This window comes from Coregonus clupeaformis, chromosome 40, assembly GCF_020615455.1.
Source record: "Coregonus clupeaformis isolate EN_2021a chromosome 40, ASM2061545v1, whole genome shotgun sequence".
Taxonomy (NCBI): domain Eukaryota; kingdom Metazoa; phylum Chordata; class Actinopteri; order Salmoniformes; family Salmonidae; genus Coregonus; species Coregonus clupeaformis.
Window position 1 is genome coordinate 22,484,734 of NC_059231.1, and position 14,025 is coordinate 22,498,758.

At 42.2% G+C, this 14,025-nt stretch overlaps 1 protein-coding gene across 1 annotated transcript; it reads right to left on the reverse strand.

Annotated features, from left to right (window-relative positions):
- Positions 1–6,019: 6,019 nt before the first annotated feature.
- LOC121571667 (ankyrin repeat and SOCS box protein 9) lies at positions 6,020–13,768 on the reverse strand. The gene is made up of 7 exons (XM_041883262.2): positions 13,472–13,768; positions 13,275–13,354; positions 12,774–12,881; positions 7,706–7,856; positions 7,119–7,253; positions 6,669–6,860; positions 6,020–6,405 (listed from the first exon to the last, which is right to left on the reverse strand). The coding sequence occupies exons 1-7, from the start codon at positions 13,563–13,565 to the stop codon at positions 6,254–6,256; spliced, it is 912 nt and encodes a 303-aa protein (XP_041739196.1). The 5' UTR covers positions 13,566–13,768; the 3' UTR covers positions 6,020–6,253.
- Between the last annotated feature and the right edge of the window lie 257 nt (positions 13,769–14,025).

Consider the following 14,025-nt stretch of genomic DNA (forward strand, 5'->3'; position numbering starts at 1 on the left):
AATAGCTAAAATAAGTGTCTGGCATGAACAAGGCATCACCCAACATGAGCTTCTCCATCCTGATACAGTAGATAACCATCTCAGTCCTGAAGCAGACCTCAAACCTCTCTCTCTTTTGACCCTTATTACAGTGGGGGAAAAAAGTATTTAGTCAGCCACCAATTGTGCAAGTTCTCCCACTTAAAAAGATGAGAGAGGCCTGTAATTTTCATCATAGGTACACGTCAACTATGACAGACAAAATGAGGAAAAAAAATCCAGAAAATCACATTGTAGGATTTTTTATGAATTTATTTGCAAATTATGGTGGAAAATAAGTATTTGGTCAATAACAAAAGTTTCTCAATACTTTGTTATATACCCTTTGTTGGCAATGACACAGGTCAAACGTTTTCTGTAAGTCTTCACAAGGTTTTCACACACTGTTGCTGATCTCCTCTAGAGCAGTGATGTTTTGGGGCTGTCGCTGGGCAACACGGACTTTCAACTCCCTCCAAAGATTTTCTATGGGGTTGAGATCTGGAGACTGGCTAGGCCACTCCAGGACCTTGAAATGCTTCTTACGAAGCCACTCCTTCGTTGCCCGGGCGGTGTGTTTGGGATCATTGTCATGCTGAAAGACCCAGCCACGTTTCATCTTCAATGCCCTTGCTGATGGAAGGAGGTTTTCACTCAAAATCTCATGATACATGGCCCCATTCATTCTTTCCTTTACACGGATCAGTCGTCCTGGTCCCTTTGCAGAAAAACAGCCCCAAAGCATGATGTTTCCACCCCCATGCTTCACAGTAGGTATGGTGTTCTTTGGATGCAACTCAGCATTCTCTGTCCTCCAAACACGACGAGTTGAGTTTTTACCAAAAAGTTATATTTTGGTTTCATCTGACCATATGACATTCTCCCAATCCTCTTCTGGATCATCCAAATGCACTCTAGCAAACTTCAGACGGGCCTGGACATGTACTGGCTTAAGCAGGGGGACACGTCTGGCACTGCAGGATTTGAGTCCCTGGCGGCGTAGTGTGTTACTGATGGTAGGCTTTGTTACTTTGGTCCCAGCTCTCTGCAGGTCATTCACTAGGTCCCGCCGTGTGGTTCTGGGATTTTTGCTCACCGTTCTTGTGATCATTTAGACCCCACAGTGTGAGATCTTCCGTGGAGCCCCAGATCGAGGGAGATTATCAGTGGTCTTGTATGTCTTCCATTTCCTAATAATTGCTCCCACAGTTGATTTCTTCAAACCAAGCTGCTTACCTATTGCAGATTCAGTCTTCCCAGCCTGGTGCAGGTCTACAATTTTGTTTCTGGTGTCCTTTGACAGCTCTTTGGTCTTGGCCATAGTGGAGTTTGGAGTGTGACTGTTTGAGGTTGTGGACAGGTGTCTTTTATACTGATAACAAGTTCAAACAGGTGCCATTAATACAGGTAACGAGTGGAGGACAGAGGAGTCTCTTAAAGAAGAAGTTACAGATCTGTGAGAGCCAGAAATCTTGCTTGTTTGTAGGTGACCAAATACTTATTTTCCACCATAATTTGCAAATAAATTCATAAAAAATCCTACAATGTGATCTTCTGGATTTTTTTTCTCAATTTGTCTGTCATAGTTGACGTGTACCTATGATGAAAATTACAGGCCTCTCTCATCTTTTTAAGTGGGAGAACTTGCACAATTGGTGGCTGACTAAATACTTTTTTCCCCCACTGTATACATCAATAGTCTAACCGTGTCCGTGATCCATCCTTGCCACCCTCCCTCCCTCTTTGATAAAAGCGTTATGAAGGGGTGCCTAATTGAAAAAATATCAGAGTGTGTGACCTCGCTAAACCTCTCCCCACTTACCCCTGGGGAGCCCAGGGAGATCTCTGTCTGTGCTATCTCCCTCCATTTGTTTTAATCACCCTACACTGGCAACCTAAAAATACCAGGCAATTACTGGTGAGGACGAGGAGATGGCAGAACCCACGGGGCTCAGTGGGAAGACTGGGTATCTGTAACAAGATCCAGTGCAGAGCAATCAACCACAGAGCCAGCGCAGGGGGATCACACTTAGAATATTATACTGAACAAAAATAGAAATGCAACATGCAGCAATTTCTAAGAATTTGCTGAGTTACAGTAAATCAGTCAATTTAAATACATTAATTAGGCCCTAATCTATGGATTTCCCATCACTGGGCCGGCGTGCAGCCATCGGTGGGCTTGGGAGTGTATAGGCCCACCCACTTGGGAGCCAGGCCCAGCCAATCAGAATGAGTTTTTCCCCACAAAAACAGAAATACTCCTTCTGGTCTGCTGTTGGTGGTTGATTGCATTTTGTCCGCAAAACGATATGGTGTCTGGTGGCTATATATTTGGTCTGTCACTGAAGACAGTGTTTCATGTGCATTGGCTTTTGTCTTGCTTTGGTTGGAGCCTTTTCATTTTCTTCTTTTAGCCATCACGTTCAGCTACCTCGTGTTTCTCCTCATTCACATGTTGTGATGTTTTGAACTCTCCTTTTCCTCTTAAAGGGTTCATCTGTATGAGTCTTCACCACACGATCGAGAAACCTCTCTCCCTGCATCAATGGACTGTTTGTATTAGTCATTGGATCGTTTTGGGAGAATGTGTGCACTGGATGTAAAACTTGCATTATTTGTTGTATTTTTGCTCTCACTGAAAATCGCTTTCGCAGCTATTTGAGGCAGTAAGTGCCTGTGCATTTAGCAGGAGGACGAGGCTAAATGGAGTGCCAGGTTCTCTAGGGGGCTTTAGGTAAAAGCTTTAGCATCAAATGCAGGTGGGTAAGCTCTAAGTGCAGCTATACCTCCTTCAGTACCTGACCAAGTCTCTGTCAGAATCCACTCAGAGACAGATTGATCCTGTTGGTTACATAAGGTGGTCCAAAACCCAATATGAGCATCCTCCCAGGCAGGATCCCACCTGCTCCCACCACTAATGCATTACTTTCAGTCATTACAGTAGAGAAAGTTGTTCATTAGATGTTTGAAAGTGTGTAGCCACACGACTGTCTTCTCTCCCCTGTGACAGACTAATCCTCTTTCTTGATTTCCCAGATGCCACTAATTACATGGGTCCGATAGGTCTGACCAGGGAGTCTCAGAAATCACAATATCCTCAACAATATTGATTTAACATTAAGCACCAGTAAATCGAAGGCCGGCTCAATGCAAGCGGCTGGCTCAAGATGCTCATTGTACGTTTGAAGGGACAATGATTTACCTCAAGCAGCAAACTGGGAGAGGGGATCGATGAAGAGGTAATGAGTATTGCGAATAATGAGAAGCCTTGGATGTGGCTCAGCAGCTGTTGCTGTATAATCACAGAAGAGGGCAATATTCATGTTCATGGCAGCACATTACCTCCTGTTGCCTCTTTCAGCCTTTCTGGGGTGGGGGCAGGAGCAGTTATAGACATGGAGAAGAGACATGATAACAGACAGGTTGTCATGAGCCATAGACATGAATGACACCTCCTCTGGGGCTTGTTTCATAATCAATTGTTCATAAGAAGTAATTGGAATGAATGTGGTCATCATAGTATCCATTATTATGGAAAATAATGTTCCTCTCTGTATCTATCCAAAGCTGCAATAGTATTTTTGAGTTTTATCTGGTTATGAAATAACCAAATAATGACCACCCTACTGTATTGTAAATAATAGTTTTTCAGAGGGGGAATATAAAGGTGTTTACCCCACACTGTCCCAGAAACCATATTACTAGGCAGCGTTAGTCTGGGATTCTAGTCAAATTTCCACATTCTAAACTGGAAGAATAGATATCAGAGATGGATCCTTCATTAGCTACATTTACCTTTTGTTTCAAAATCTCCAGTGTTCTCTCTTGGGTTATTATGAGGAATATAGTGGACCGCACAAAAGCGGCGAGAGAAGGCAATCAATATATCACTCTGGCTAAATGTATCACCTCTTACAGGACCCACACTTCTGTGTCTCCAAGCATCCATTTATCTCCCAGTGATTGGCTTTAGTTTGTCTTGATTATCTTGATTAATGGTAAGACCCTGGGGCGGCATCTCCTTCCACAAAGGCTTGATTGAACGCTGATTTGAGGGGGAATGGAATAGCCAGAGTGTAATCATGCTATAACATATCAATTTATTCAGGAGAAAACCCTTTATTCTCTAATTATGGTGTGTGTGTGTGTACCTATGTATTAAAATAAATAAAATAATATTAAACTATGTATGTACCTGTGTATTTACTTATATATTTACATGTAACTTTTGTACAGTACCAGTTAAAAGTTTGGACACACCTACTCATTCAAGGGTTATTCTTTATTTTTTTTATTATTCTACATTGTAGAATAATGGTGAAGACATCAAAACTATGAAATAACAGAAATGGAATCATGTATTAACCAAAAAAGTGTTAAACAAATCCAAATATATTGTATATTTGAGATTCTTCAAATAGCCACCCTTTGCCTTGATGACAGCTTTGCACACTCTTGGCATTCTCTCAACCAGCTTCACCTGGAATGCTTTTCCAACAGTCTTGAAGGAGTTCCCACATATGCTGAGCACTTGTTGGCTGCTTTTCCTTCACTCTGCCATCTGACTCATCCCAAACCATCTCAATTGGGCTGAGGTCGGGGGATTGTGGAGGCCAGGTCATCTGATGCAGCACTCCATCACTCTCCTTCTTGGTGAAATAGCCCTTACACAGCCTGGAGGTGTGTTGGGTCATTGTCCTGTTGAAAAACAAATGATAGTCCCACTAAGCCCAAACCAGATGGGATGGCGTATCGCTGCAGAATGCTGTGGTAGCCATGCTGGTTAAGTGTGCCTTGAATTCTAAATAAATCACAGACAGTTTCACCAGCAAAGCACCCCCACACCATAACACCTCCTCCTCCATGCTTTACGGTGGGAACTACACATGCGGAAATCATCCGTTCACCCACACCGCGTCTCACAAAGACACCACGGTTGGAACCAAAAATCTCCAATTTGGACTCCAGACCAAAGGACAAATTTCCACCAGTCTAATGTCCATTGCTCGTGTTTCTTGGCCCAAGCAGGTCTCTTATTTTTATTGGGGTCGTTTAGTAATGGTTTCTTTGCAGCAATTCGACCATGAAGGCCTGATTCACAGTTCCCTCTGAACAGTTGATGTTGAGATGTGTCTGTGACTTGAACTCTGTGAAGCATTTATTTGGGCTGCAATTTCTGAGGCTTGTAACTCTAATGAACTTATCCTCTGCAGCAGAGGTAACTCTGGGTCTTCCTTTCCTGTGGCGGTCCTCATGAGAGCCAGTTTCATCAAAGCGCTTGATGTTTTTTGCGACTGTACTTGAAGAAACTTTCAAAGTTCTTGACATTTTACGGAGTGACTGACCTTCATGTCTTAAAGTAATGATGGACTGTCGTTTCTCTTTGCTTATTTGAGCTGTTCTTGCCATAATATGGACTTGGTATTTGACCAAATAGGGCTATCTACAGTATACCGCCCCTACCTTGTCACAACACAACTGATTGGCTCAAACGCATTAAGAAGGAAAGAAATTCCACAAATTAACTTTTAACAAGGCACACCTGTTAATTGAAATGCATTCCAGGTCACTACCTCATGAAGCTGGTTGAGAGAATGCCAAGTGTGTGCAAAGCTGTCATCAAGGCAAAGGGTGGCTATTTGAAGAATCTCAAATATAAAATATATTTTGATTTGTTTAACACTTTTTTGGTTACTACATGATTCCATATGTGTTATTTCATAGTTTTGATGGCTTGTCTATTATTCTACAATGTAAAAAATAGTAAAAATAAAGAAAAACCCTTGAATGAGTAGGTGTGTCCAAACTTTTGACCGGTAGAGTATGTAATTGTATGGATAGATGAATACATTTATGGGTGTACGTTGCTATCATGAATGGATACTTACATTTAAAGCATTTAAAATCCATAAGCATTGTTTGAACCAAAATAATTATGTTAATTTGGCATTCATTTGGTAAACATTCATGATCTCACATTGAGCAATATTCACACCAATTTTCAAGTAACAGTACATATTTATTAATTCATTTATGAATGCATAAAATCTAAAGTTCTCTCTTCTTTCTCATATCTTTCATGTGAACAAATCTGATAATGTGGCACAAACCATCCCACTAATCAACATTCACAATCCGTTTTTAAGTCCTCTCTCCACAGATGCTGGTGCTAAGGTGCCACCTACTGACCGAAAGTAGAAATGCATTGAGATAGAACATTAAAAAAATATGTTCATTTTATGGATGTACCCCATAGATCCGATTGATACAGAAGGTATTGCTTCAGTTCTGTGGGGATCTGAAGACCATGGATTGAAATAAGTCTGGCCTTTCCCAAAACCTTCCTGATGGACAGCCGGCACAGCTGCATCAGACGAGACACTCCTGGTCAGCCATCAGAGGAGAAACGGCCATCATTTAGATAACAGAAAGATGTTCTCAGGGTTTGATATTGTAAATAACACAAGCACAATGTAAATACTATGCAAATCTATTAATATATCATGCAAGAACCAAGAATCCTTTCACAAACACAAACATATCCATGATGGGTTTAAACTCAATGTATACAACAGCAGTTCAAAGCACCACAGAATCTTCTGTCCAAAATGTTGTGTATCAGATAGATCCATTACGGGTCTAGCTACCTCCTTTGTTGCCCAGTAGTTTCTCCACGGGGCTGTTGGGAGGGGCCAGGTCCAGGGGTTGCTTGCCCTGTGTGTCTCTGCGGCTGCAGTCAGCCCCGTGCTCCAGGAGAACAGACACCAGCTCAGGGTTGGACAGACGGGCTGCCGCGTGCAGAGGAGAGTCCCCATCCTTACTCCTGTTCACACTAGCACCTGACAGAGAGTGTATATATGTGGATATTGTGTGGATTTTGTATGTAGCCTACAGTAAATGTCACATGAGAGTGCCGTGGCTCCCTTGGTAAAAGGTATCATATACTGCAGGCCAAGTGTAAACTGTAAATAACTCTTATTATAATATTTGAGAACCTTGTGATAGAAGCACACTGGTCAATGTCTAATCCAGATTATATCTATCTATACATCCTTTCTGCGTAATAACAACAAACTAAAGGGATTCCATTTTCATACCAAGCTGAAGCAGTTTCCTCACAGTACTCAGATGCTGATTGGTGCAGGCGGTGTAAAGCGGCGAGCCTGATTGGTCAGTGTGCTGATCTACATCTGCCCCGTGATGAACCAGAGACTCAATGCACTCTGGGTGACCTGGACAGAGATATAATCAGGGAATAAAGAACAGTGTGTGGGATCTGCTTTGAAAAACTGCTTACTTAATGATACATCTCATTACACTTTATCATAAAAAAATATAAAACATGACAACGGTTTAACAAAGTGCTGTAGCTCCAAGGTATTACAAAAAAAGAAAGGTTGCAACATCTCCCATAAATAACTATAACAACAAAAAATGGAGTTCATGGTGCTCTTTTTTATTTTATAAAAGCTGACGTGTTTCGACTTTTGTCTCGGTCAAAGTGCTGTAGCTATATGAACCTTAGCTATGTGAAAAACATGCATAATGGTATTGTTTCTCAATTTTGTCATCCCAACAGGGATTTTCCTGCAATGCAGTCTTCAATGAATCACATGGCTACTGCCTTGGCTGATGAACCATGGAGGATCTATCCGAGTCTGTCCCTAAGAATGTGACCCCTGACCTTTGGCTGCGGCCTGGTGGATGGGGGAGGCTGAGAGGCTTGATCCCTGGGGTGAGGCTCCATGCTGGAGGAGCAGGGTCACACAGGCAGTGTAGCCCCGGGCACAGGCCTCCGACAGAGGGGTGGTCTTCTCCAACGTGGGGACATTCACCTAGTACCGCAGACAACAACATATATATCTTGCCACATACCTCTACCATCCTACACAAACCAACAGAAATACTGGTGGTAGCCTGCTGAGAAGGTTAACACTCCACTGTTTGTCACATTCCAAGTATATTAGTGTGTCTGGGAATGCTAGTTGCACACCTATACGGATATATATACAGTGGGGAAAAAAAGTATTTAGTCAGCCACCAATTGTGCAAGTTCTCCCACTTAAAAAGATGAGAGAGGCCTGTAATTTTCATCATAGGTACACGTCAACTATGACAGACAAATTGAGATTTTTTTTCTCCAGAAAATCACATTGTAGGATTTGTAATGAATTTATTTGCAAATTATGGTGGAAAATAAGTATTTGGTCACCTACAAACAAGCAAGATTTCTGGCTCTCACAGATCTGTAACTTCTTCTTTAAGAGGCTCCTCTGTCCTCCACTCGTTACCTGTATTAATGGCACCTGTTTGAACTTGTTATCAGTATAAAAGACACCTGTCCACAACCTCAAACAGTCACACTCCAAACTCCACTATGGCCAAGACCAAAGAGCTGTCAAAGGACACCAGAAACAAAATTGTAGACCTGCACCAGGCTGGGAAGACTGAATCTGCAATAGCTAAGCAGCTTGGTTTGAAGAAATAACTGTGGGAGCAATTATTAGGAAATGGAAGACATACAAGACCACTGATAATCTCCCTCGATCTGGGGCTCCACGCAAGATTTCACCCCATGGGGACAAAATGATCACAAGAACGGTGAGCAAAAATCCCAGAACCACACGGGGGGACCTAGTGAATGACCTGCAGAGAGCTGGGACCAAAGTAACAAAGCCTACCATCAGTAACACACTACGCCGCCAGGGACTCAAATCCTGCAGTGCCAGACGTGTCCCCCTGCTTAAGCCAGTACATGTCCAGGCCCGTCTGAAGTTTGCTAGAGTGCATTTGGATGATCCAGAAGAGGATTGGGAGAATGTCATATGGTCAGATGAAACCAAAATATAACTTTTTGGTAAAAACTCAACTCGTCGTGTTTGGAGGACAGAGAATGCTGAGTTGCATCCAAAGAACACCATACCTACTGTGAAGCATGGGGGTGGAAACATCATGCTTTGGGGCTGTTTTTCTGCAAAGGGACCAGGACGACTGATCCGTGTAAAGGAAAGAATGAATGGGGCCATGTATCGTGAGATTTTGAGTGAAAACCTCCTTCCATCAGCAAGGGCATTGAAGATGAAACGTGGCTGGGTCTTTCAGCATGACAATGATCCCAAACACACCGCCCGGGCAACGAAGTGGCTTCGTAAGAAGCATTTCAAGGTCCTGGAGTGGCCTAGCCAGTCTCCAGATCTCAACCCCATAGAAAATCTTTGGAGGGAGTTGAAAGTCCGTGTTGCCCAGCGACAGCCCCAAAACATCACTGCTCTAAAGGAGATCTGCATGGAGGAATGGGCCAAAATACCAGCAACAGTGTGTGAAAACCTTGTGAAGACTTACAGAAAACGTTTGACCTGTGTCATTGCCAACAAAGGGTATATAACAAAGTATTGAGAAACTTTTGTTATTGACCAAATACTTATTTTCCACCATAATTTGCAAATAAATTCATAAAAAATCCTACAATGTGATTTTCTGGAAAAAAATGTCTCATTTTGTTTTGTGATAGTTGACGTGTACCTATGATGAAAATTACAGGCCTCTCTCATCTTTTTAAGTTGGAGAACTTGCACAATTGGTGGCTGACTAAATACTTTTTCCCCCCACTGTATATAAAGTGTTGGTCCCATGTTTCGTGAGCTGAAATAAAAGATCCCAGAAATGTTCTATATCTGCACAAAAAGCTTATTCATCTCAAATTTTGTGCACAAATTTGTTTACATCCCTGTTAGTGAGCATTTCTCATTTTCCAAGATAATCAATCCACCTGACAGGTGTGGCATATCAAGAAGCTGATTAAACAGGATGATCATTACACAAGTGCGCCTTGTTCTGGGGTCAATAAAAGGCCACTCTAAAATGTGCCGTTTTGTCACATAACACAATGCAACAGATGTCTCAAGTATTGAGGGAGCGTGCAATTCGCATGCTGACTGCAGGAATGTCCACCAAAGCTGTTGCCAGAGAATTTAATAAGCCGCTTCCAACGTTGTTTTAGAGAATTTGGCAGTACGTCCAACCGGCCTTAACCGCAGACCACTTGTACCGAAGAATTTCTGCACAAACTGTCAGAAACTGTCTCAGGGAAGGTCATCTGTGTGCTTGTCGTCCTCACCAGGTCTTGACCTGACTGCAGTTCGGCATTTTGAACGACTTCAGTGGGCAAATGCTCATCTTGGATGGCCACTGGCATGCTGGAGAAGTGTGCTCTTCACGGATTAACCCTGGTTACAACTGTACCGGGCAGATGGCAGGGCGTTGTGTGGATGAGCAGTTTGCTGATGTCAACGTTGTGAACAGAGTGCCCCATGGTGGCGGTGGGGTTATGGTATGGGCAGGCATAAGCAACGGACAACGAACACAATTGCATTTATCGATGGCAATTTGAATGCACAGAGATATCGTGACGAGATCCTGAGGCCCATATTTATGCCATTTATCCGCCGCTATCACCTCATGTTTCAGCATGATAATACACAGCCCCATGTCGCAAGGATCTGTACACAATTCCTGGAAGCTGAAAATGTCCCAGTTCTTCCATGGCCTGCATACTCACCAGACATGTCACCCTGAGCATGTTTGGGATGCTCTGGATCGACGTGTACAACAGCGTGTTCCAGTTCCCGCTAATATCCAGCAACTTCGCACAGCCATTGAAGAGGAGTGGGACAACATTCCACAGGCCACAATCAACAGCCTGATCAACTCTATGCGAAGGAGATGTTCCGCGCTGCATGAGGCAAATGGTGGTCACACCAGATACTGACTGGTTTTGTTATTCATGCCCCTACTTTTTTTTCTGTATTCCCAGCCATGTGAAATCCATAGATTAGGGACTATTTTATTTATTTCAAATGACTGATTTCCTTATATGAACTGTAACTCAGTAAAATCTTTGAAATTGTTGCATGTTCCGTTTATATTTTTGTTCAGTGTATATATATTTTTTACCTTTATTTAACTATGCAAGTCAATTAAGAACAAATTCTTATTTACAATGACGGCCTACCAAGAGCAACAACACGGTAGCAACACAACATGGTAGCAGCACAAATATGGTACAAACATTGTTAGGCACAGACAACAGCATGAAGGGCAAAAAGGTAGAGACAACAATACACCAAGTAAAGCAGCCACAAGTGTCAGTAAGTGTGTCCATGATAGTCTTTGAAAGTTGAAATGGAGATAAAACTGTCCAGTTTGAGTGGTTTTTGCAGCTTGTTCCAGTCGCTAGCTACAGCGAACTGAAAAACGGAGCAGCTCAGGGATGTGTGTGCTTTGGGGACCTTTAACAGAATGTGACTGGCAGAATGGGTGTTGTTTGTGGAAGATGGGGGTTGAATGCGGGTATCTCAGATGAATGGAGTGAGGTTTAAGAGGCTTTTATAAATAAGCATCAACCAGTGGGTCTTGCGACGGGTATTCTATATGTATGAAAAATGTCTGCACTCACTAACTGTAAGTTGCTCTGGATAAGAGCGTCTGCTAAATGACTAAAATGTAAAAATGTATTCAGAGATGGCCAGTTTACAGATGAGTATAGAGTGCAGTGATGTGTCCTATAAGGAGCATTGGTGGCAAATCTGATGGCCGAATGGTAAAGAACATCTAGCCGCTTGAGAGCACCCTTCCCTGCCCATCTATAAATTAAGTCTCCGTAATCTAGCATGGGTATGATGGTAATCTGAATCAGGGTTAGTTTGGCAGCTGGGGTGAAAGAGGAGCGATTACGATAGAGCAGTGGTGGAAAAAGTACCCAATTGACATACTTGAGTAAAACTAAAGATACCCTAATAGAAAATGACTCAAGTAAAAGTGAAAGTAATCCAGTAAAGTACTACTTGAGTAAAAGTCTAAAAGTTTTTGGTTTTAAATATACTTAAGTATCAAAAGTAAATGTAATTACAAAAATATACTTAAGTATCAAAAGTAATGGTAGAAACAATTTCAAATTGCTTATGTTAAGCAAACCAAAAGGCCCAGTTTTTTAATGGACAGCCAGGGGCAGATTCCAACACCCAGACCTAATTTACATACGAAGCATTTGTGTTTAGTGAGTCCGCCAAATCAGAGGCAGTAGGGATGATAATATATAAATAGTAAAGTACAGATACCCCAAAAAACTACTTAAGTAGTACTTTAAAGTATTTTTACTTAAGTACTTTCCACCACTGCGATAGAGGAAACCAAGTCTAGATTTAACCTTAGCCTGCAGCTTGGATATGTGCTGAGAGAAGGACAGTGTACTGTCTAGCCATACTCCCAAGTACTTGTATGAGGTGACTACTGGGGAGGGGCCAGCTGAGTATAAGACTGTATCATCTGCATATAAATGGTTGAGCGAGCTTCCTATTGCCTGAGCTATGTTGTTGATTTTCCATTTTCGCTCAGTGCTTTTTAAAAACTAAAATATAGACTATTCAACAGTTAAATAAATTGTTACACTCAGATTCAGTAGCAATTGAAAGGTGACTTTACACTCACTCAGCGTACAGTTGAGGTATTGTTGTCTAGAGATTTGTGCTAGTAATATTAAAGTGACAAGGAATGCGTGTGGTTAATTGCCTAATAACTTCACAGACACATTTATGACCCATATTCAGAGGGGTCTGCCTGTATTTGGCCTGTGCTTGTTCTACATTCAAATTGAATCATAATCATGTAAATAATGTATACAGCTTTGTGCTGTGTGAGTCTTAAAATCCGCCAAAATCAGAGGTGGTGCAGATAGAGTTTAATTCCTTACTCACATTTGCACCATTTTCTATCAGTAACCTGGCACAATCAGTGTGTCCCCGAAGACATGCTCCATGAAGGGGAGAGACTCTGTCTAGAGTGGCCAGGTTGACACACGTTCCCTGTGAAGAGGATTGAAAAATGACACACACACACAAAAAACAATCCTATTCCCTCTGCCAACAATAGACAGACATTTCTCCATATTGAAATTGCTTTGAATGTTCAGTGTCATAAGCTGTCCCTTGAATAATACTGTGCTTAAGTGATGCATTCCATCTACAGTCCCATTCTGCAGACTATGGTAAGGCTATTGTTACTTTATTAACAGAAATAACAAATAGCAGTTACACTAAAGCCTGCAGGCATGAGCTTGCATAATACAGACCCACAGGGCACACACTGGTTGAATCAACATTGTTTCCATGTAATTTCAATGAAATTACATTGAACCAACGGGGAATAAACGTTGAATTGACGTCTGTGCCCTGTGGGTCCGGGTGTGCCTTCCTTACCTGAGCTATTAGGTTTCTCAGTGTGAGAACACGTCCATTGTAGGCTGCATCATGAATGGGGGACCAATCTGACTCAATATCTTACAAGAGAAGAACAACAATCATAGGATCATTCACAGATACAGACATTCATTGGCCAAAGCATGGATATTGACAAGTGGAAACTTTTAGCGTATCGCACCAAGCAGTCTACTCACCAGTCATCAAAGGGTTAGAGATAAAAACAACAGATCCAGTCTGGGTTGCATTGTTCCTCGGGTTGTCACTGCTGTGTCCTGTAGCCTGTCTCATTGTTGACCTATAGAGTTCCCCAAATCAAACAGCAGTCTAGTAGTCTGTCTTGCACCATCGGTTTTGTAACATCAGCAACTGGACTTTGAGCTGTCGCTGGTGTCAAACTTATCTGTACCTGTCTGTTCCTGAACAGTTTTTTGGGTGATTTCGGCATCACATCCCAACTTAGAGCCTGTGATGTAATTTCCCCTGCCATGCAGGAAGTGGTTTTGAATGCATTGCTGGGCTTGCACATGGTGTTCATTAGAACCAATGGTGGGGCAGAGAGAGTGAGTAGAATCCTGTTGAGCAGGTCTGTAACTTGACACTGTCATCACAGACAGCCCACACCCATCACCTCCAGCTAAAGAGGGAGGGAAAGAGGGAAGGAGGGGGCTTGAGAAAGAAAGATAGAGATACATAGGAGATGTGCAGGGACACGTTTCTTTTTGTAGTTTGGGTAATTGTGTCAACATCC

Excerpts from the sequence above, each read along its gene's own strand:
- LOC121571667 (XM_041883262.2), bottom strand. The coding sequence starts at position 13,565 with ATGAGACAGGCTACAGGACACAGCAGTGACAACCCGAGGAACAATGCA. Across the intron at positions 7,857-12,773 it reads TGATAGAAAATGGTGCAAAT|GTGAATGTCCCCACGTTGGA; the intron begins GTGAGTAAGGAA and ends CTGCGGTACTAG. Across the intron at positions 6,406-6,668 it reads ACTACTGGGCAACAAAGGAG|GAGTGTCTCGTCTGATGCAG; the intron begins GTAGCTAGACCC and ends ATGGCTGACCAG.